Source organism: Eleginops maclovinus, chromosome 23, assembly GCF_036324505.1.
Source record: "Eleginops maclovinus isolate JMC-PN-2008 ecotype Puerto Natales chromosome 23, JC_Emac_rtc_rv5, whole genome shotgun sequence".
In the NCBI taxonomy this organism is placed as follows: Eukaryota; Metazoa; Chordata; class Actinopteri; order Perciformes; family Eleginopidae; genus Eleginops; species Eleginops maclovinus.
In genome coordinates, this window is record NC_086371.1 from 26206313 (window position 1) to 26231110 (window position 24798).

Genomic DNA, 24798 nt, shown 5'->3' on the forward strand with positions numbered 1-24798 from the left:
TTACAGCAGGTTTGACACACTGTCTGGGTAAATTTGCATAAATTGTGCTGTATCCACAACAATCCTGCCATTCTTCAGGCCCACAGGGAGGGCCCGGAATGCCTCAGCAGGATTTCTTAGCAGTGCCTCTACGGGTGATGGATGTCACAATCCAATTGTGGAACTGCACTGCAAAAACCCAATGGGACAGCATAATAGGAGACAATTCTATTCAGTAATACTAAGTGGGTTTGGTGACAGCCAAAGCCGCTTGTGTCATGTCAGTGTGGGCGACCCTTACTGGCTGGCATCATGCTCCAGCATTTTGGCTGTCACAGGTTGGACCGCTGCTCGAAGGAGATCCTCCGTCCCTGGTGCCCATGGGAATTCTACATATTTAATGTTGCTCTAGTTCATGAGGCCCTGTAGGAATGATGGGAAATTCTACTGGAGACCGAGGCTAATAAGGCTCCTGTATGAAGCTACGCAGTTCTTTTCTGTACTCAGTTGTGGACCTTTTTTAATGCATTATTTAACTGGTTCAGCTTAATATATACATTACTGCACTATTCTTTGCATTGTTAACATAAGGTAAGCACAATTTTACACTAAAGGATGATTTCATATTTAACACACACACCAAGGGTTGTGATGCTTTGCTGATACAGGAAGCAGACTTGATGGCAAAAACAAAATGTAGCATGCTGTTTTACATCAACAACAAACACATTTTTGCATACAAACTCTGATCTCTACATAAAGTAAGAAAATATGCAGTCATGAGGCCTCATCATACTAATATGCCCCTTGTCCACCAAACTGGTTCCGGTTCAAGAACCGTTTTTGTGCTTTTCTGGTGCCTATCTGGTTTTATTCTGTAGCACCACTTGTGTTTCAATCGCTTAGAGCTCGAGTGGGGCTGCGTCATTGCATCATCAGTGGACCAAATCCCGAGGAGGTAATTTGTCTCTTCAGCGGTCCACTGCTGCTGAAGTTTGGTAGCATCCATTCTGGTTCGTCGCTGTGTGTTGCTGAACAAAACTTGCGGCATTTTGTTGTTGTTGATTAGGTTAATCCCACCCCGGACCCCGACGTAAGCATGACATATTGATTCTTGGTTCTTGCCGGGCAGCCAAGTGGGGTCAACTAAGAACCGGTTTTTGGTGCTAAGAGCCGCCCCCCTGCGGTGGAAACAGGAAAGACCAGAGCTTAATCAGGCTCTAGCCCGGAACCGACCCTGGATTCGGTTTGGTGGGAATAGGGGCATAACGCTGAATGAGCGCAAATTCCTAAAGACAAGTTTGACAATAGTTTCTTGAGCCTGATACATCTTTCAACTCATTGAGAAGTGATCCATGACCTCATCCTTCAAAATAATGTACAGAAGATTTTGTCCAACATAATTGAAAAGAAATACGTCTAACCTGACCTCTTCAACAATACCTAGTCACAGGTGAGGCAAAATGTTTAAACATTGGTTAATGCCATCAGAAAATGTCACTTTTCTTTGCTAAATATGAGGATATGAGGATCCCTAATCCCTCCACAAAAATAAAAAACGTTGGCTATATATAGTTAGCTCCTTGCATCGCTACAAGGATTCCCTGTTCTTTAAGACCTCATGACACGTGGAAAATAAAGTAATATACATACACACATTGAAAGTACACATACAAAATAGTCACTTGAAGTTGGTTTTAATCATTATGATAGAGAAATTGAGTTTGTACGGCCTTTTAAAAGTGCGATTTTTGCGATCTGCTACCGACCTTCCTATTAGTCAGTCACATGACCTATGACGTACACTCCGGAACGGCTCCTTGGTCAAGACACTATCCCACCTGTCACTCACGACTATCCTGACACCTGTCAACAACATGGATTCTGACAACTCCGATTCATCCTCGGATCCTGACACATTTTTCGAAGTGGCAGAGTCCGACCCAATGCTGGAGGACAATGTGAGGGGCGTTATGCCCTATAGATACGAGCCATACTTGGATGAGTTGGAGCCACAGGGTTCTACGGAAAGTTCGGATGGCGAGGCAGAAGGCGCTGTTGGTGGTGCTGCTGTGGCAGACGGTCGGATGCCTATGGATTTTGGCAGACTACAGCACGTGGAATGGTAACTTCCTTCTTGTTCACTTTTCTGACAATGAACACTCCGTAAGATATTGTACTTTGTAATATCCACCACAACCAGCGTTTGCACCAGCGAGCATGTGTGTGTGCAGTCTGCCTCCTCACCTCCCAGAATTAGCCAAATAGTCACCATTACTAGCCTACAGATCGCAAAGGGCCATTGTTGTTTCCCGGTGCTTGTCATAGTCTTAATCTTTATTTAGTTATGTTATTTTTTTTGAGAGCGATGAAAATACCAATTAGGTCTACTATATTAGTTTGCCCTGCGTCATACTCATACAGTAGCCTATGCTATAACCCAGTAGTAGCCTATGCTATAACCCAGTAGTAGCCTATGCTATAACCTAGCTCCTGACCAGTGGCCATCCTTCCGCGATTAGGCTAGTTCTACGTCGGCTTTTCACGCGAATCAACCCATGACATTGACACTTTGTAAAGTTCTGTGACAATTGTAAGATTGTTTCAAGCCCCTTGCCTTTATCTGTTATATTTTAGGTGTTCTTGTGGGAGATGTGAGCCAATGCCACTGGTAGTGGAGTCGGTGTGCTGCCGCGAACAGTCAAGAGTGTGCGAGAGGAGAGAGGAGGAGGGAGCAGACACCCGCTGCATCACAGAACATTCTGGCTTTGAGCCAGTTTGTCTGAATCTGCATGTTCTGCGCACCGCACATTTCCACTATCGGCAAGAATACGGGGATGTAGAGGGAAACGAGTGAGTATACAATCCTATTGTAAAATCATTTGTATGGACTAGTAGGAATTGTATGATTTGATATCACCAATGACGTAAATGTATGCGTAAAACGAACTGTCATGTAGGTTACAGTAGGCCTAGGCCTACATCTAAAACACCTGTGTTTTTCTTCTGATTTTCTTTCAACTTTTAGGTGGAAGAGGTACACTGGATACAGACAGTTTGTGCGATGGTGCTACGAGTACCTGGGAAGACATGTCAGGGTCCCCATACCTTCCTGTGTGGTGTGGTGTATCCGGAGAACTTTTCCCTCCATTGATTACAGGGGGTTCCAGGACACCAACAGCCCGTGATGATACATGTATGCTGTTAACTTGTTAATTTTGTTTTTTTAGTTTAAATACATGAGTTTGTAAATACATGAAAATGAATGTCAATACATGATACCTCTGGCTTCACATGAATGTGTCTTCATTTTTACAACTTACAACAGCTTACAACAAATAGGCCTAGCAAATCAATTTACACCTTCACCATGGAAGGGTAGCTGATATTTTTGATCATACGGTGTCTAAGATGTGCTGTACTTCAGGGACAATGCAATACAAGCCCACATGGATAAGGGGGAAAACTGTAGCAACACAGACATACTACACACCCTGTAATGACACTTTTCAGAACACCAAGGTGAGGATGGAGCAGGAGGTTCCCAACACAGTAAATCAAAGCACTCACGGCAAAGATGAAATTAAGTTTGTGTTTATTCCATTCAGTCCGGTTCTCATGTGTACATTTAGGTGTTATTTGTAATGCTAAAGCGGGTCATATGTGCATTGACTGCTGCCCTCTTATCCGGCTTTTCGAATGATGCATTGAGTGGCTCTGTAACAGGGGACGGGTCTGGGATGTCAAAGTCATCACCGTTGTAGTCCTCACCTCGACACATGGCCTCCACCATCCGCATCAGCTCTTCAGCATAGCCTGTTGCAGAGGAATATGGGACAAGGTTCAAATTAATCCAACCATAGATATGACACACGACTATGTACATCTCAAAATACAAATCATATCTGCAATCAACTTTCTATTATGCTTACCAAAAGATGGCTCCTGTAAGACTTTCCTCACAATGTAGCCGCCCTTCTTATACTTTGGATACCGCAGGTTGAACATCATCTCGCCATCGTGTCTGCTCCGCTGCTCCCTGTTGGCATTCTCGTTGAAATGCAAAGCAGCCAGGATCCCTCTAAGAACAGAACACAAACAGAATAATCAGGAACAAGATGACCATTCTTAACAGCGAAACATAAACAAGTCAACCCAAAAGAGCCCATGTTACCCCTCTATTTATCAGGTTGCACTGCCTAACAGTGGCTGCCCAAACCAGGCACAAGGCCCTGACCCTTGCCTACAAAACCACTTCAGGACATGTACATTTCCTGTGCACTGCAAATGTTGCAAGCTGTGATTTTGTCCTCGATTGTAAGTCGCTCTGGATAAAAGCGTCTGGCAAGTGTAATGTAATAGAATGTAATAATGTCCTAAAAGAATGTTTCACGGAATATTTCTTTGATTACCTGCTCTCCATCCCTTTGTATGAAAAGTGGCACATCTTTGGCGCAAAGTGGGTAATCACGCTATGGAATGCTTCGAGGTAGGATGTCTGGTGTGACGGGGACAGGCGTTGTATATCTGCACACAGCCTCTTGTTCCGGATGATCTTCTCCACTTCAATAGACACCTTCGTATCTGAAGAACATTGTACAAAATACATGTAAATTATGCAACATGATGCAACATGATACTGTGATCACAATCTCTGTAAAATAAACATTAGGAGTATACTAACGACAACTCAGCCACGGTTTACGCTGTTCCCTGCCTTCCAGGACTCCGTGCGCACAAGAAGAGAACAGTCCCTCGAACCCGGTGTGCCTGTTGTGGATGTGATCGATGACTGATGTCCATTTGTCCACCACAAGTTGTCCACTGCCAGGAGGCGTCGAGACCACGGACCAGTACAGATGGTTTATAATACTTCCCACCCAGGGTTTGAGGTCCTGGCAACCTCTAGTTTGTCCAAGGCTCTGCAGCTTCTTCTTGACACCTGAGTAAACATGTGTAGATGAATAAATAAATAGAAATCTAATGTACTGCTTGAAGGTCTTGACTCCAAGGGCATAACTAAAACCCTTTTTAGATACATGAACAGCCTGTAATAGCCTGAAATAGGCCCTGTCCTCCACACACACAAGGATTTCACACATAAAATTTGTCCAAACCCAAAAAATCATATCTTTCAAAAAGGAATGTCAAGGTAGTGCTTCAAGTCTCTCTTAAAAATTACATTAAACAGGTTTAAACATGTTGCACTTACTCTTGGCTACATGCCATATGTCAAACTGGTGCGTGATGTCTGGATGGTCCTCTCTAATCATCATGTTGATGCCTATGTGTCTGTCTGTCACGAGAGTTCCGACATCCACAAAGCCCTGGACTTTCTCAAGGGATCGCTGCAGTCCCACTTTCTCCATGTGGTAGGACCCTCCAACCTCATTGCTCTAAAACATAAAAAGCAGGAGATTTTGATGAGCATAACATTGACTAGTATAAAATTGTCCTTACTACGACAGAAGAGTGTGTTTTCTATACTGGGCAGGACTCACATAGAGGCATAATACATCTGAAATGTACCTGTACAAGTTGTACGTCAATAACAGCTGTTTTCCGGAGCTCCATTGTTGAGTAGGTGCCGTACTTAGCGCAATGCCCTGGGGTGTCGGCACGCCCGTCACCACCACACACGATGGGTTCCCCTTCTGCCTGTAGCAGACAGAGCATGGCAAACTGCTGCTCGCCCCAAACTCGCTTCACAGCTTTGAAAAGCACCTGGTCCTGATGTCTGAAGAACGATCTTTCCGACATCACAGCAACGCCCAATCTGGATAGGACACGCAGCACCTTGGTGACAGTGGCCCCACTGAAGAGAATGGCAGCGGACAACAACACATTCCCAGCTGCTGTTCTGCCGAAGAAAGGTTGACTGTTCCATAGTCCTTGGTTCCCACATCCCCCGCACTGGATGGTGACCTGCAACTGTGTTCCTACTTCTTTACACTGCCAGGACAGTGACCTGCTCCCACAAAGTCCACAGCTGCACCATGTTGACAACAGCGTCACCAGGCATTCCCAGAACACAAGAAAAACGCTACCTGCTGGCGCCTCAGGTGGCGGCACTGGTGGAGTATTGTGTTCAGGACTCTCTTCAGCTGAATCATCAGAGGACGGCAGCTTGTAGTCGGGATCATCTGTCGACATGTTGTCATCTGAGTCAGAGCCACAAGAGGTTGAGTTGTCGGTGTTGTGAAAGCAAAAGCAGTCATCCTCAGTCTGAGTCCCAACAGTGACCATTGATGTAGTAGCCTGCACACCTGGGGAAAAAACAATGTTTAGTATATAGAAATCAGTGTCAGCTTGAAGGAAATCTTCATTCAATACACACAACTTTTTGTGAAGCTTGCTCGCACTAGTAAATTTGTAGATTGTAAAATAGTCTTTTCCTAAGACAGATAGTTTTTCCAACATTCTTGTGTAGATGTGAAAATAGATGTTTGACATAGAAAAGGATTGTCATTAGTGATGTATCTATCTACACAAGATGCAATGCTGAAAAGACCCGTTTCCCCGGACATCTGTTTGGCTAAAATACGTACATAAATGATAAAATACCTTTAGTCCGTCCCCTTCCTTTGAACTGCATAGCCACCGTCCTTGTTGGTGGCCTCAGACACACTTGAACGGAAAAGTCACTGTGCTGATCTTCTGTTGAATTCACCTGAATAAATAAGTAAGTAAATAAATAAATGTGTGTATACATATGTGTGTGTGTGTAAAAGTTAAAAAAAAAACTAAAAAATAGAGTTTCCTTCCAACACAGGTAACCTAGTAAAAAGTAGACCAGTGTATTTGTCTTACAATCAGCTGATTCTGCACTGGTTGAATTGAGTTTGTGGTGGGTCCTTGTTAGGTTTTTAGTGTTTTTCAGTAATGACAGTCCATCTATCTAGTTAGGTACAATGGAGTAAATGGTGTAACGGTTATGTTATATGTGCTACTGTTGTAATTACACCACAAAAGTACTTTTACTTTTAACACCTCTGGAGATGGTGAGGGTGAAGGTCTGAGAGAGGGGGCACTGGCACTTGATATACTGTAATGCTGTGTGTAGTTAGTCAAATAAAATCTTTAGTCAGTAACTTAGTTGACCTGAACGCTTTCCGAAAACTTACATCAGTAGATGGGTCCCCGTCAGGAAAGTCATCGCTTTCCTCTTCAGCAACATACTCAGACTGGCATTCCTGTAGTACCTGAAACATAAATAAATAAATCACAAGATTTAGCGTGAGTTGGAGGGGGAAAAAAACGCTACCGCAAACCTAAAACAAACACTTGAGACTTGACTTTTTGCTAACACTCTGAGGTGAACTTAGCTGAATAGCTAAAGCACTTAGCACTAGTAGCCAGCTGAGCTGAAGTGTTCAGAGCTAGCGCCAACTTCAACTATGAAGAACCACCGCAAGCTGTTTACACAGTGCCAAACACTCATTCCTTTGCATTTCATTTCCCTTCCATTATTAAAATATAGTCCAAAATAAGAAGGTACGTACCTCCAATCTCTGCCTTTTCTCCAGAGCATGAGACCTCCGGCTCTTGACGTCGCCGTTCGCCCCCGGGGCTAACCTCGAGCTTGTCCCTCGATGAAATATACGCGGAACCGAATTGGGCAGCAAAACCTTCTTCAGACGAACATCAATACCAAGCTGCTCCTTCAGAGCGGGGATCGAGTCGTAGCACTCCTCTTCAAAATGCGCTGAGCAAAGTACAGACGACGAGCTTGGCTTCCATACTGTTCCTTTCGGACCAGCTCTTGTCCTACAAACTTGTTGCGTCCAGAGTTCACACAAAGCAGGGTCTTTCGGAAACCGATGAAGGGTAAAACCGTTCTCCCTGGTGTTTGAACAATACGCTGCAACACACCGCTCAGGCATGTTCTCAACAAAAATATTAAGAACAAAACTTTAAAGATGCTAAAACTGCGAGTACGACTTACTGTGACTAGAAATGATCAAGGTCAAGGGTGGCAGCAGGTGCAATCAGGTCTAAAAGCGTTCCGGAGCATACGTCATCTTTATGTTGGAACGTTGTCAAGACACTGGCCTGTGGATTTCAGTGGCTTGCGTACAAATTTCGAAAATAACAGAGAACCGGGCATATTTATCACAATTATGTATTTCAAATCGAAAATAAAAGTTATTTTAGACTAAATAAAAAAAGGTAGTCTCTAGGTGTCATGAGGTCTTTAACTTTATTTTGATTTGAATATACAACTACACCTGAGAGGACTTCATAAACTTTATAACTTGCATCCCTTATGTTGTTCAGCTGGAAGTATATTCACTATATATCAGATTTTGCACTGGTAGAAGAGAGGAACTAGGGGTTGTAATCTATCATAGTGTAAGCTCCCTTTTAAACTGTCAAATTTTCTCCAAATGTCTCCACATTGCACTTGCCTGGAGTTAAAAAAAAATGACATCACTTTAGAAATAAGACTGCACTTGCCATAAATGTCCTTCATTTGCAAAAAGTTTCCTTCTCTCCCACTAAATCCTTTTATATTTTTGCATTAATGGCCAAACTTATCAAAAATGGTATGATTTCCTCACTCCATCCCTTTGCAAAAATGGCGAGAGCTCACAAAAAAGTCCCTATAATATAAAATCATTTTCAGAATCTCCTCATATAGGTTTAGGTGGCAGTCCACAGAAGTACACACAGAAGTACACACACACACACACACACACACACACACACACACACACACACACACACACACACACACACACACACACACACACACACACACACACACACACACACATACTCCTGGTTGACAGTAGAAAACCATTCCAGGTGACAGCAGTGCATCATTTATCAGCCAGAAGCCTTCCTAATTACCTGATGCTGCTCCATAATTACTGTCTGATACCTGGAAAAAAATAGCTCCTCACAGCGAGACACTCAGTCTCTTTGTGTCTTCCTCTCTGCACACCCCATTTATATTACAGTACAAATATCCCTCTGTCTCTTTCTGTCGATATGTGGCTTGTTCCATGTTGCTCAAAGATGCTGCTTGACCGTCAGGCATCATTAATATTACCCAAGCTGCTCTCATCTCTTATTTCAAAGCTGGAAACCATATTTTTCTTTCTTTCCTCAAGGTTTCAACAAAACCCCAGCATGCACCTGTCTGTCTCACCTCATGAAACATCTGTTCCCCTCAATAAAACCCCTCTAAATCGCATTGCAACTGTATTGTATTGTTTAGTTTATTGGGACGTTTCATGGCCTAAACCACCATAAAGATGTGGGTCATATCTTTGTTCCCAAGGTCCTATGTTCCTCCTTCAATATTTTTCAACACACATTAAGAAAACGTTTCTAAATGTTTTATTCTGTCCATCTGAACCATATGTTAAACTACATTCCCTTTGATACATTTCCACGATAGCGAATACAGAGTTAGGTAGACATATTTTCTAGGCTGCTACAGTTCTCCTATATGCAGGACAGAGGCTGTTTTGTGTCAGTTGTTAGTTCAAAATATGAAACAAATATCAATGACATATGGAGTTCCCCAAGGGTCCATTCTTGGCCCAGCTCTATTTAACATCGTTATAATCCCAGTAGCTCACATTTTGGAAAACAACAAAAATCCTGCAATAATTTAGCAGACAACAATCAGATTTACATAACAATAAACCCAGATGATTATTGACCATTACAATCACTGACCTAGTGCAGGGAACAAATCAGTGATTGGGTGAGCCAACAGTTTCTCCAATTAATTATGGATAAAACAGAAACTGTTGTATTCAAAAAGTACTTGAGAGCTTACAGCTGTGGCTTTCATGAGTGGCCTCTGCAGGAAAATCGACTTTCACCCCTGGGGTGCGGTTGGAAAAACTCTGTGGATTAGAGTGGTAATTCTCCGTCCTCCATTCAGTTTCAAAACCTTCGAACTCATGGTCATCATCGTCGCCGTCTTCAAACATATGTCTTAACCATAAATCCAGGTCGATTGGTTCGATGGGTTCAAAGTAGTCAGCATTAATGTCATCAGCGCTGTGCAGATGGTCAATATCACTACCTTCACTAATTTCAGAATTCCCTCCGCAGTAGTCTAAGTCTGCCAAGATTGCTCAAAAAAAATCCAAACAAGGCCACGTGTATATTCTGATGCATTTGTCATGATCCTTGTTTCGTATCTGTCATGTCCTTATTCTTATTCTTTATTAGGATCCCCATTAGCACTAGCATAAGCGTTGGCTATTCTTCCTGGGGTCCTCACACACACACACACAGAACAAACATTAAACAAAACTAAAAGCAAAATAGAACAACTCATTTCATCATATGAACAATGGTATATGAAGTGAAACAAAAATGGTCATCACATTTTAGCCATCATCACAAGGCCAAACCACAGGCACAGTTACATTTTACTGTGTAATGCTCATATAATGTCCTTGTGTTGTGTGTTTTATTTTGAAAGGTTTTCCCCTCTTGTGTCATGTTAAGCTTCACTTCCTGTCTGCGTTTCCCTCCTGTCCCTGATTGCTATTGTGTTTACCTGTTGCCCTTGTGTTTCTCCTCCCCCTTCCAGCTGTCTCTCGTCTTGTGTATTTAGTCCCTGTTTCTCTTTTGTCTGTTGTTCGGTCGTCATTTCTTCCCTGATCTTGTCCATGTTACCTGCCTGTTCCTGTTGCCCTTCATGTCTGGAGCTAAGTGTTTTTCATGTCCTGTGTTCCCCTTGCTTCGTGATTTCATCAACAGCTTTTGAATAATGCTCGCTTTTTGTTTTTGACCCTTACCTGCTTCCCCCTTGATTTACTGCACTTGGGTTCAGTTTACCCAAGTGAAGTATTCTTACCACATTTTATGTATTTATGGAGAGTGGAGGAGAGCAGGTTCGAAAGAGGGTCAGGACGCAGCTCTTCTTCGTGCACGCCGGGAAATGGCAGATAAGCCATGGTTAGAGAGCTCACTGCCGGACTATTTAAGGACATTTGTCACTTCCCCAAAAAGCCTGCACCCTTTCCTTAAACCTCGTGTCACAGCATTGATGCTTCCTGCGGCCAAGCCCCCTGCAGCCAAGCCTCCTACAGCCAAGCATCCTGCTTCCAAGCCCCCTGCAGCCAAGCCCCCTGCAGCCAAGCCTCCTGCAGCCAAGCCTCCTACAGTCAAGCATCCTGCTTCCAAGCCTCCAAGCCTCCTTAAAACCACAACATCGGGTACTACCGGAAGTTCGAGCTTTGGTCCGTCCGGAAACAGTGAATTATGCCATTTAAAGTTCCACTTCAATATATTGATTTATCCCATATTAGCCACTGCTTTCCCTTATGTTATCTTTATTTAAACTTTCAAATCTACAGTTTTTACAGCTTTGATTCCAGATCTTGTTTTCAGTTTCACATTTGCTTTTTTATTTAATGCACTTTAAATTGATTGTATCTGAATCGTGCTATAAGCTAACCTCACATTGGAAACAAAGTGTCTGTTGATTATCTGTTACAAACCTAATGTTTTTCCGTAACTTAGCTCAAGGTTTTTAGTTCCATCAAACCACAGGAACTCATCAGAAATGAGGGACATAGCAAAGTTATTCCTGTTAAAAGACACCATTTAGTCTGTTTTTTTGTCTAGGTAGTAATGCATTTGATTGCTGCAATTTAAACCCAAAACTGTTCTCCATACTCAGACAGGGAATTGTATAAGTTATGGAAGCTTTTTCATACAACACTTGTTACTTTTTTTCTGTACTTTATCCATTCTTCTGACATGTTTGCAATGGTTTATATCTCTTGTTCCTGTCTGATCTCTGTTTTGGTTGTAGCGCCATACACACACACACACACACACACACACACACACACACACACACACACACACACACACACACACACACACACACACACACACACACACACACACACACACACACACACCAGTTGGAGAGCTCATTAGGAGGATGGAGGTGTTGTGTTGCTCTGTCATGATCAGGATAATGCCTTTGGCATCACTTACCATTAATCACATTCTAGGGGAATGGATAGGTAACAAATACACACACACACACACACACACACACACACACACACACACACACACACACACACACACACACACACACACACACACACTCTCTCTCAAATGTGGATAGATGAGACCAACAGTGGCTGGAGCACTTCCAAAAGCACTACAGAGGGGGGAATATAGGGATGCTGTGTGCCCTGCAGAAAGGGCAACACTAACAAATATACTCTTACACACACACACACACACACACACACACACACACACACACACACACACACACACACACACACACACACACACACACACACACACACACACACACACACACACACACACTGTCTGTCAACAGCTTTATACCACAAAGTCATAATGTTCTTCATGATAAGACATATTTGAAATAATGTGTATAGTGCAAAGATTATAATGGAGACCTACAGTAGCACATTGGAAATGCTTTCTTTGTATTTTCTTGATAACTGATTCTAATGACTAATTGGGCCACACTGAAGCATATCTTGTAAGAGTTAGACACAGCAGAATAGTTAAACCACTGTAGAATATAACACCTAACATTGGCAGGAGGATACATTCTAACTGAAATGGACAATTATACAGTGTTTTTATCAGAGTGTAACACATCATTTAAAACTTCAAATGATGTACTACCACATACCTGTCTGGTTATATTTGTCTTTAAAAAAAACAGATTTGCATGTTGCTCACAGGCTCTATGAAAGACTTGTAGAAACTTGTTCTCTAAACTCTCTGAAAAACATATCCAGCATCAGCATGATTGTTGCTATCAATGCCTGTAATTGAAACCAGTAACAATATTATGAACCAACCATACACCGTCAAAATGAGACTGTGGCAATGGTTTGTTTAGTTGAACCAAATTGAAGCCAAAACATAATCACACAGTGGCGGACATATAGAATGCTTCATATATGTTACCAATTATGTAGTCCAACTTTTTTTTTGTCTTTCCATCTGTAAATTTCTGAATGCAATGTTAATCAATAGATCACTCTAACCTTTGTACTGTTTAATATCACAAACTGAACCCCAGAAAAGGTATGAGCATCACCTGAGGGTCAAAATGTTTAACTTACCCAATGGACATCACACCTACCAAGCTTAATTACCTCCTATACTCACTTATAACATTGCATTTTAATATTTCAACATGCAAATGCTAGTAAGTTAACATTTTGGATATTTTGTCTACTTTATCATCCGAAGCACTGCTGAGTATATTATTGTGGCGCATACAAATTGCAAGGCTAAGGTTTCTATGCGTGGTAAGCCTTAAATGGACATAAGGTCATGTGACTTAGTAACATAGTGTGAGAATAAATCAATATATTGAAACGGAACATTAAATGATATAATTCACTGTTTCCCGACGGACCAGATTTTAGACTCTCGGTCGTACCAGATGTTATTGTTTTTAGCCTCAGTTAGCATGTAGCTTATATTGTAACGTATATGAGTAGAGGGGGAATGACGCGTGGAGTTACATACTAACACACCGCCTCTACTTCTCACTCATTGACGCTGCAGTAATACTATTACGTGTTTAATAACTGATAAACCTCAGAAGAATTGTATAAGATATCATAAATAGAGACGTGACGACAAGGCTAAGCAGAACATGCCATGGACCTGCCTCCGTCAACGTCAGCCAATAGACCAGGGGTGTCAAACTCAATTTCATCAGAGGCCACATTAGCATTATGGTTGCACTCAAAGGGCCGGTTTTAACTTTAAGACAATATAAATATACATATATATTATATATATAAAATAATGTATTATTACATTATTGCCTCTGCATTGGATAATTCTTGCTTTTGTTAATAACTACATCTGAAAGCAGAAACTTAGGGCAAACAATTGCAAGGGAAAATATGCAAGAACTACAACACTTGCACAACTTATTTTAAAAATGAGTTTGGTAACATTAACACATAGTTGTGCACTGACATATGGTGCACGTAGACACAGAACCATTGTATGTGGGTGCACACTTACATTTCTCTGTCTGTTAAATCAATCCCATGAATTTATGACATTAAGTTATCCTTATTATTATTGTTTGGATCAAGCATTATTTAAGTATTTATAATTTGAATTTTGCAATATTTCAATAGACTGAAAGCCAAGACTTTGAAACCCATGTTCCAGACCCTGGTGTATCACCTGTCACTCATTATTTTCAGGGATGAGGAGGGGCGGTGAGGATGAACAGATAGGAGACAGTGATGGTGGAAGTTTTCCTCCTGCCTTCACAAACTTTACACACGTATTTACAAGTATTCATCGTCTGAATATAGACAAAACAAATTCATAAGCTGCAAGTCAAGACATCATGTCTTTCTCAAATCACAAAAGTGGAAAAAACCGTAAAGCAAGTTTTTTTATTTATACACTACTCTGGCATTACCCTCAGGATAAAAAAAAACTATCATTACCTTTTTCTAGTGGATGGACCTTATAATATAGTTGACGCTTTTAACGTTAGCTACATGGTTAAATAAAGTGCTATTGAAGCGTGTTGTATTTGACTTTTTTAACATTTAGATGAGTTAATAATAATCCATCTTTATTCAATAACCTTTTTGGCCACCCAGCAAGAAAGTCCTTTCTTTCAGGGCTTTGTCTGGGTGCTTTAATCTGTTAATGTAAATGTGTTGGCACTGCAAAAGTGAGAACCCATTTTAGATGGAAAATTAAACATCCCATATATCAAACTGACAGACTGTAAGAGTGGTGGGAAATATTTTGTTCTCTTACAATAAATTCCTGCCTTTTTGTTTTAAATGTTCTGATATCCCATTTCATTACTGGCCAATGAGGCCTTGCGTTGGTATCCCATGCTCATACACTGTGACTCATCTCATCTTATTATTTGTATTCTATTTCACTGCTTCTCTTAGCTTTTTCCTCCATTTTCTCTGTGGAAATGCTGGACTCACACTGGTTTTCAGCAGCAGCTGAGGCTGAGCCCAGCATGCGTTACTACATAATTGATGTGTAGGCCACTCATTAACAAACGATTGGGAAAGTGTGTGCAAGGCATAGCAAGCAGATAGGCTCGCTGTCAGGAGAGGACAACCAGGATGGATGTACCAGGGCTCCTTTCATTTTTGATTAGCTTTTTATTTTATGTGTTCTGTTTGCACTGTTATACCACTGTTTCTGTAGCTTCTCTCAAACAGCAACAAACCGCGATCACACTGATGTCTGCATGGAATCAGAAAATTAAGCCACGACATTAAACAAAACCGGCATTGCTACTCTGATATTTGATCAGTGGAGTGGAACAGGGTTCTTCAGTTAGGATCTCTGAGTGGATAGGAGATAGAGAATAAAGAATAATTTCACCCTGTCATTTTAGGTGACAGAAGCTCTCCTTAGAAGTAAATTGAAAAAAATGTCATCATAGTATGAACATATAGGTGTCTACTCACATAATTGTATACAGTGTCTAATGCAACCTTAAAGGAATTTCTTCCCAATGTAATAATCATGTGCAAACTCATAACCTGCCTTGTGTTAACTCGACTCAAGTAAAAATGTTTTTATTTGCATGCCTCCATGTGATAAACTGAAGCAGATGTACGCTTACCGACACAAAACCACCCAGGGCCTCGGACTTAAGGTACACGTGATGACTACGTGGCTCCATAGTAAGCTTGACGACATCTCCTCATTCACAACCAACTAGGGCCCATTCTGCTCTGAACAGCTACTGTACATGGACTGGACGAGCCTGGGTTAAACCAAAAAGACTTAAAACATCAAATAAATACGTTTTTGTTCACACGGGATGAAAGACAGAGAGGGTTAAGGTTACAGACTTTGATGGCCGACTTTAAAGGCCACCACACGACTGGCAAAGTTGCCCTGATGATGGGGCCATGCCTACCAGAACCTGTAGGGAACACACACACAGACAGACATCAAAAAGCCCTGATGGACTGAAAGGGCCGTCACAACAGTAGAACAAACTGTATATGTTATAAAAAGCTCTTGTGCATTGTAATATAAGTCTTCAAGTATGGTCATTCATTTTCAACTATAAGTATTTTGTCTAAAACCCTACTATTTAAAACACGTTCAAATAAATATCCTCAGCTTGCACAGGAGCAGGACTCACACAGAAGCACATGAGCTGTTGCGAAAACCGTGGGTTTGCCCAGTGTTTGGTGTGTGTGTCTGTGTACAGAGTGCCTGTAGGCAGAGTGAAGGCCAAGGTTGTCGTCAGAGGAGATGGGGCATACATGTGTCAACTGCTTTTAGGAGGGCTGCAGACCATGCTTTGTCCTTTTGTTAGCCATGCCACAAGCCATAGTCCTCAGCTTGCCACATGCACTTGTTTTTGATGGTTATCTTAAGTCTTCAGTTTGGCCATTAAATGAAATGATGGTGACTCTTTTGTTAATTTAATTTTTTTGCGGGCTTGTCCAGGATCAATCCACGATCATAATCCTCTAACAATACCACATTTGTTGCAGAACCAAATCAGCGTTTGATAAAATGCTGATTGTTTTTACAGCTTTCCTTTCGGGTATTTAGCATCCTAAAGGTTCTGAGATTGTTATGATTCATAATATTGTATAAAGCCGACCCCATAAGGCATCACCGTAATGCAAATCACACATCAATTTCCATATTTGTCCAATATATTTCTTGGGGTAAAACAAGAAATGTAAGATCAGTGTATGTGCAATGTGTGGTGAGAAGAGTCAATATAAACAGTTCAATCCGCATTAGCAAAGAGTCCAGGTGGTTACAACCCCAACATAAGTTCCGTAGTCCGGACTTTGGACATACCTGCCATAAGGTGTTTATGGTTATATTTCTAATCTGTTTCTAGTCTTCTTTCTATTGGTGATCATAAAATTATGCAGTGGTAACTTTGACAACTGGGTAAGCCATTGCCCTTGTCATAAATGCCAAATTCAGAAAAGTAGTTGTGAATTTCATGAATTAATGACTTGAGTGTTTAGTTTTGCCAATTAAATGAAATGATGGTGACTTCTGTGTTATCTTCCTCTTTGTTACAAGAAGGAGCTCATTTGCAACACTGTATATACTTTCTCTGTTATGGTTTGTTTAATATAAAATGAATGTTGCATTGACATTTCACATGCCAGCAAACAGTTGACAATGTTCACATTCAGCACAACCAGAGCACCATCAGAATTCATTTGGAGTCATGTTGGGTCTATCGGAGGAATGTAAGTCCAATAACCACTCTACTTTAGATCTGTTATTGATTCATACCAACCCGTAAGAGAAATATCTATCTTTGTATTTGCTAAATGCTACACTACTGTATTTTCTAACTGTGTCCATCTTCTTTTTGTTTATAGTGGGGGTTCAGTTTTATCCTGACCTAACCCTAACCCTAGGCACAATAGATAATAGCACAAGTTTCATGAATATCCATCCAACAGTACATATCCGAGATACAGTATGTCAATATGTTCCAAACTCGTTGACCAACTAAAAGCCAACCCTAGAGTCAATCCATTTCAAGCATTATATCTTAAAACACGATTCAAGTTCTGAAAAAGCTAGTTTGGAAAAAACGGTGAGAAAGTGAGGTTTGAAAGCTGGAGACAGCTGCCCCATGTAACCCTTTCAGACAGATTATCTTTACTTTATTATGGTCAGTGTGTGCCATGGGCTATTGTTATTGCACACTTAACTCTCTATGAGTCTGAAGCAGATTAGGGTGTCTTAGAATATTTCTTCTCCATCTAACATCTCTCCGACATTTAATCATTGTCTCTTGGTGAAAAACACTTTGACAAACGATTCATTGTTCTTGCATCCTCATTCAAGTCTGTGTTATATTACTATTATTAATGCTGCTTTGGCTTTCAGCCTGTTCTCTGACATGTTTTTCCCTCTTTCCTTCTTTATTATGACATCACATACAATATAAGTGCTGTTTCTCAGACTGCATGAGTGAGCCATCGCAATACTGTTGACGGGATCAGGGCCATTTCACCTTTAGCCAATCATAACATGGTCCTCTGGCTTATAGCTTATCTCAGGGAGCAGAGGTTCAATGCCCATCAACGTCACATGCATCACTTATTGTGTCATCATCATGGTCTCCTTGGTCCGTTATGGATCCAGCTACAGTCAGATAAGTCTAACCTTGTTTACCTTTCTAAGTTTTCCAGTCTCTATATATGGTCCAACAAAACGTCCTGTGACTAACAGCAGAAATGTATTTTAATGTCAAACATCTGTCATATGGTTCATATTTGTGAACATACTACACTAAAAACCTACTTACAATTAGAATGTAGTGTGGAAGGCCAACTGCAATGTTTACATTGTCAGAGAGTGACTGAGTGTTTTAAATTGACAAGTCTAATTGTATGGAAGTCTATTAGAAACTCACTTAATTGTATTCTTCTGTCTTTTCAACCTAATGAGTTTATGATCTAAAATGTAACTTGTTTTCAATACATCTTGACATTGCATAAGCATTTTATAAAATATGTTCTCCATAGAATAGACGGTGAAAATGGGTGATGTTTAGTCTACCTTTACAATTAACTATCTTATAATCACTAACACTGTTAGCCAATCTGCATGTCCATACTTTTGCCCCTTCAAGTGTGTTGTCTGTTCATGATAGTTAATCTAATAGTTATTTTTTGGTCCAAAAATGTCTTGGGATGCACTTTTCTCGATCTTTTGTTTTGTCACTTCTAGCAAAGATGGCAACAGCCTTATTGCTAATCTCAAGGCTTCAAAACCATATCTCACAAACCATGTGATGTTCCAGTGACTACAGCCAGTTCTTTTATACATACATATTGTATTGTGTGAGTGCAGGCCCCTGTGACGTGATGGTTCAGTTGCAGGTTATCTTATTTGTACCCTTAGGTAGATTTGGTTTGCAGCTAAAGGACAACAAAGACAAGTGTTCATCGTGACACACGTTTCAAACAGGCACATTGTTAAAAAATGCCACAGGCAACCGCACTTTAAAGGCGCGTTATTATTCTCATTTTCAAGATTCATCATTGTATTTTGTTCCTCTACCGTGACATGTTTCTATGCTTTAATGTTCAGAAAGCTCTTTATTTTTCTCATACTGCCTACAGCATCTTTTTTCACCCTCTGTCTGAAACCAGAGCCCAGTTTGCTCTGATTGGTTAGCTGGCCAGGTCTCTTGTGATTGGTCAACAGACTAGAGATGTCATGCCCCTTAGCCTATCACGTAAAATGAGTCTTAGCTAATAGAAGCACTATCGGGAGGTAACTTTGGGATTTTAGGCTTTGCAGACCATTTACATGCATAAATACCTATGGGACAAACAGCATAATACGGAAATTAAAAAAATACTATAACAAAAAACAAAAAAACAAAGAATAGTAAAAAGGCGTTGCATCTGTCTGATGCTGCTACTCCTTGTTAATCTGAGCAATGGCTGCTGGAAAAAAGCTATTTTCATAGCACTTTGTTCTGGTGCTAGTTGGATCTTTGTCAGGGCTCGTCCCTGCCCTTAGGGGGGCCAGACCTTGCTGACCGCTGCCTTACCCTGCCTGGAAAATACCAGTGCCAGGAGACACATTATCCTTCCCTTCACACAGCTAAAAACCATAACTGAAACATGTCCACATACATTAAACTCACTACGGTCATCTCATGGGAAATGCAAGGTTGCAGTTTTTAACTGCATGAGGCTATGAATCACAATCATATGCGTGTATATGGTTACAACAAGCTGGCAGGAGGAGGCGGAAACAGAGAGATGCATGCTGGTACTGTCACACGCTGAAAGTCATGTTGTAATCATCAACAACTAAGAGGGAGTTTTCAGTTGGTATGTTCATGGGCTATTACCACGTACTCTAAAATCAAACACATTTTTTATTTTCTTAATTTAATTTACTCACACTTGAACATATCGTCATGCAAAATTGGAATTGCACTTGGAACTGAGTACTGGGAGAATATAAATTATTCTTTAAATCTATACATCCAGCCGGGTGTGAAGCTAAATGTGTGTTAGATGCTAGAGCCTGTACAGGGTTTTCATGCACTCAGCCATGCCTGCATGTATGTCTTCAGAGTGCTTATTTGTGTGTGTACAGTCATAACATGATGCACTACAACGCTCAGTCTCCAGCTGTGCCCGGGTGAGTTTGACCCTAAAATGCTCTGAAAAGCTTTTCTCACAGAGCTTTGCTCTGTTCAGCCCAAGAGAGGAAACATGTTCTATTTGCTGTGTGAGCGTTGTGTTTGGTGTGCCCAAACTGTACATCCTAATTATCTTTCCTTTCTGTTTTTGCAGCCACAGACAGTACAGACTAACAGTAGTGTTTTTACCAACACTGCAGATCTAGTATATGAGTGGTACATCTGTGTGAAGCCTGGTATATGGTTGCTTTTTATTTGCATGTATGCCAGATAACAAAGTATTGGTTCATCAACCTATTAAGCGTGAGTCCTAAATCCTGAAAATACGGTTCCTTTGTCTTGACCTGTTTTTTTAAGAGGTTTTTTGTATAAGGCTATAATAAGGTCTGTTGTTAAATGCTAGTAAGTGTCTAAAGAGACTACAACATTAAATCAAGTTAAACATTAGCTTAGCGGTGGTGACATGCAGCTTTATGCCCATGATGTAGTTTGTTTATAGCCCAATGTTAGCTTTTTTTTTTTTTTTTAATCACAAAGTACTATTTGGAGATTATCCTGCTGAGAAGCACATACAACATCTCTAAAATCGCCATCATGGGTTGACTTCACCGGTTCAAAAATAAATCTGATTTACAGAGGTCTATTAGAAAAATGCCTGACTAATTTTGTAAATATTATCCCAGAAAAAGATCAAATAAAGTTGGATATTATTAAGGACTGGGCCAACTTTTCATTTGTGTCACTTTCTTATCACGTATGGACGATAGTTATTGTACCAGAAAATAAGAATCAGGAACATACACGCACTCCCTTTCATCAGAGGCCTTTCGGAATTAATTGGCCCTTATTTTTATAGTTCTTACAGAAATAAGAAAGAGCTGTTTATACCTAATTTGAAAATAATTAAGTGGTTCTGACTGAGTTTGTATGTTAACTTGTTTCACAGCTGGACCAAATTAGACAACGTTTCTTTGACAATGCTCAACCAAATTTATGTCAGCATTAAAGTACATCCAAATACATAATCTATATTCATTAGTATTTTCCGCCCCCTCAAAATTAGTATTTGGTACAAGAGTCTGTATAGGCAGTGAACATGTGGTTTACACAAGGGACAGCTGACTGTGCTAAGGCCAGCTAGCATAGCTACAATGGCCGTTATCACTGAGATCTGGAGAAGGACACAGATGATAAAGGGTAAACCACAGCGGCACAGGAGCAGAGCTTGGTGACTAACGGAGAAAATTAGATGTAAGCCCCGTCCCACCCCTCTCATTAGGGGCAACGTAAGATCACAGGCTTATACTGCATAAGGTAACAAAATTAGCTAGCAGTCAGACGGGATATCTCTAGCTTAGTTTATTGTGCTTTACGGATACATAGCTGCACCAGCATATACCTGACAACGTTTCCAATCGATGGCTTCTGGACAGTTTGGGCCGACAGGGATTGCACGTCCTGGGTCATTCAGGCTGTGTCCCAGTGGCTAAGGCTAACTGTCACAAAACCTGATTCCCCACAGGGACAAGTCACGTATTTTAAGCGCTACCAAACTTTTGTTTTAAATTTAAAAAAAACTTCCCAGATTCAAATTTACATAATTTTGCCATTGCCAAACCAGACTAGTTATGAACACTAATTTCAGACGATATGATAACTTCATATTTCCCAGCTCAACAGATATAGACGCAGTAGCTAAAGAGCCATTAAATCTGTATTCCTGTACAAAGTTATATTAAGTAATAACTTAGAAATGTTAAATTTCCTCTGGGAAAAACCCCTTGCTGGTGATTCTGTTACTGGTTGCGTTTGGTAAAATAAACCCTGAGCAGATGGAGCGTCAGAGTTTGCTTAAGGGCGATTTGACAGCAGTGGGTTGGAGAGGAAGGAGATTCAAAAATTCTTTGGGCTGGCTGCGGGTTACATCTAATGACCTTAGAAGACAGGGGGAGGTGCAGTAGTGCACACAAAGAACCACTCAGAGAGCAATTATAATTGAATGAATTTCTAACTGAGCATTTGGCAGAAGGAGTCCTTTACTTTTATTTTCCCACAGGGGAAATGGAGGAAAAGAGAGGGAAGAAAGCGGCAGTGAGAGTGGAATTAAAGTTCAAGAACTGGGGTCAAACTCTGGGTTCTCGGAAAGCATACTCATATTTGTGTGTGTGAAAAAGAGGGGTTTGATTATTAAATGAAACGTCTGTCTTTGGTTGTCCTTTGCAGAAGGGAAGAGAAAAAGAGAGACAAAGACAGGAAGTGGAAATTGCCAGATATGCCACTGTGATGTATCCCCTATAACTCTTCTATTTCAATGGATTGCTAATAGAGTGGTGCCTAAATCCCTGAAATTACTGAGAATGGTACCATTATGTGTTCCCTGGTCTTGAAGTCATTGGAATTTTGAATGCGTTTTTGGTTGGTAGCTGAAATAATCAGAATCAGAATCAGAATACCTTTATTTGTCCAACAGAGTGACTAACAAGTGACTAAATAAGCTACAAAACGCATCACAACGAACGTTAGCCGCCTTTAACTTAGCGGTGGAGATGCAAAGCTCCACCGCTAAGTGTATGTGACAGTGCTGAAGTTCCTTTGTAGCCTAACGTAAGCTTTTTTACATCTGGTGATTGCATTAATGCTTAAAAAAGTTGTGTTGCTGCACAAAATGTGTAAGAACATGTATTGCCACAGATCTTTCTTTCTGCTATATACCAAAATTCAATGGAAAAATGTCATGCTTTTGGTCGAGGGAGACCTTGTGACGCTAACAGATAAATACATCACCACTGCACTACTATATACTGTGTTTTATCAATTTCTTCTGCTCCTTTACACACCAATGGCAGCCCTGTGATGAGTCGAGAACTAGCTCAAATCCTGAGCTGCCCACACTCAAAGTGATTATGTTGCAGAACCTACTGTGTTATCTGATGTGTTTGTTTTTAACATCCATTTATGCAACCAACATGAAGTCCAGAACTCATTCCACCCAGCATGACGGTCCATTTAGACGCAATGGTTAAACTAACATTAAAGCACGCCATTACAAAACCTTATTAGAAGCATATTTGTTTCAGACTTTCAGTCAAGGAAATGTTATTAATATAGCCATATGACAACTTACATGTTTTGAATCTGACATAAGTGCTTTAAGATTTCAACGAGCCACCAAAAATGTTATTTCATTGAACATTATTAAGCTTTCATCTGTATTTATGTCAAATTATCTTTAAATAATTAAAGGTTGTCTCATGCACTTAGTGTACAGGAGTTCTGATGTTTGGGGGATGCACATGAATACAAATGTGTCCAGCTTGTGTAATAATTACGTGGAATAGATTGGTTTTCAGAGAAACATAACTCACAAAGTCTTTTTTTTTTTCTGTCACACACAAACTCCCACAGTTGACGATCCTTTGTATGTATTTCCTAATATTTATTGTAAAAATGTTCCTTTGTTTGAATGATTCTTTAGAGATTGATTATGAATACATCTGTAGGTTTATAGTTTGTTCTCAAACCCTGAGGTTTCTGGAGAAAACAGACAGGGAGTGAAGTGGAAGAAATCACTCACACTGATAGACATCTATTGTAATGAGTGTGTGGATTGGTCAGTCGCGGTGTGATGCATCCAATTTTCTGCTTAACACCGGTGAACTTTGTTTGTCCCAGTAATTTTTCAACCAGTTACCTTCAAATTAGATTTCCCAGGTTGAAACGAGAGGCTGGTGTGCTTAGACCTCTCTGTGTAGTGAGCCATTCAAGATAAGATAAAAGAACCTCTAGGCCCACTTAAAAACGTGTTCCTCCTTTTGGTTTAGGAGTAAACAATAGCCAATTGCTGGAAGAACAGAAGGTGTATGGCTGTCTTATCAGCAATTACACCCCAAGAGATTGGAGTTTTGTACAAAGTAAGGGTGTGAACTGGATAACATTTGGGACCAGGAAGCTTTTCACAGTCCCTCAAACCAGGCTGCACTTAGCATTTTAATAGTATTTAAACAGTATGTACTTCACATACTCTACATCTCACTGGATGTAACACTGGCAGTTCATCTGTAGCCAACAAGATTGTGATGTTTGTATGGTGGTGATGGAGTCATCGGTAAGGTCAACAACTGTCATCAATGCCTTAATGTTTTTTGGGGTTTTCTCTTTCCTGTGTTGTGTTTAGTGCATGTAAATGGTCTGCAAAGGCTAACATCTGAATTGGACTCCTTTGTTTACTTCTGTATCATAGTAACATTGCTATGTAACACTTGCACTTCTATTGGCTAGTACTCTAACACATTGTATGTGATAGGCTTAGGGGTGGGACATTTCCAACACATCCCTAAGCGGTTATTTGTTTGAATTTAAAAACACCACAAAAACACCAAGTACTTAGTAATGGGGGTCAATTATATGAATATATCCTAGGGGACTGTACTGCATTAACTTTGGGGTCTTAAAAAAAAGTTGAATATATTGGTATTGTTCGTTTCGCTGGGGGAAAGGGTAAATCATTTCCCCTTGTTATTTCTTTTTTTATTTGGACATGTGGTGAAAATATTATGATGCTTTAGTAAATAGCTTGTGCCTTTGCTCAGTTCATTCACTCAACGCCAACATTAATATCTAAGGATTAATAGCATCTGTTCATAGAC

The 24798-nt window shown here is 40.6% G+C and overlaps 2 protein-coding genes across 2 annotated transcripts; one reads left to right on the plus strand and one right to left on the minus strand.

The window, feature by feature from the left end:
* Positions 1 to 1600: 1600 nt before the first annotated feature.
* LOC134859679 (uncharacterized) lies at positions 1601 to 3796 on the plus strand. The gene is made up of 3 exons (XM_063876320.1): positions 1601 to 2104; positions 2617 to 2832; positions 3008 to 3796. Exons 1-3 carry the CDS (start codon positions 1857 to 1859, stop codon positions 3165 to 3167), a joined length of 624 nt encoding a protein of 207 aa, XP_063732390.1. The 5' UTR covers positions 1601 to 1856; the 3' UTR covers positions 3168 to 3796.
* Positions 3558 to 8177, minus strand: LOC134859678 (uncharacterized). The gene is made up of 9 exons (XM_063876319.1): positions 7482 to 8177; positions 7104 to 7181; positions 6544 to 6649; positions 5509 to 6245; positions 5192 to 5375; positions 4664 to 4921; positions 4392 to 4563; positions 3912 to 4060; positions 3558 to 3795 (listed from the first exon to the last, which is right to left on the minus strand). The coding sequence occupies exons 1-9, from the start codon at positions 7860 to 7862 to the stop codon at positions 3608 to 3610; spliced, it is 2253 nt and encodes a 750-aa protein (XP_063732389.1). The 5' UTR covers positions 7863 to 8177; the 3' UTR covers positions 3558 to 3607.
* Between the last annotated feature and the right edge of the window lie 16621 nt (positions 8178 to 24798).

Excerpts from the sequence above, each read along its gene's own strand:
- LOC134859679 (XM_063876320.1), top strand. The coding sequence starts at position 1,857 with ATGGATTCTGACAACTCCGATTCATCCTCGGATCCTGACACATTTTTC. Across the intron at positions 2,105-2,616 it reads AGACTACAGCACGTGGAATG|GTGTTCTTGTGGGAGATGTG; the intron begins GTAACTTCCTTC and ends GTTATATTTTAG. Across the intron at positions 2,833-3,007 it reads GGGGATGTAGAGGGAAACGA|GTGGAAGAGGTACACTGGAT; the intron begins GTGAGTATACAA and ends TTCAACTTTTAG.
- LOC134859678 (XM_063876319.1), bottom strand. The coding sequence starts at position 7,862 with ATGCCTGAGCGGTGTGTTGCAGCGTATTGTTCAAACACCAGGGAGAAC. Across the intron at positions 6,650-7,103 it reads ACGGGGACCCATCTACTGAT|GTGAATTCAACAGAAGATCA; the intron begins GTAAGTTTTCGG and ends TTATTTATTCAG. Across the intron at positions 4,061-4,391 it reads TACAAAGGGATGGAGAGCAG|AGGGATCCTGGCTGCTTTGC; the intron begins GTAATCAAAGAA and ends TTCTGTTCTTAG.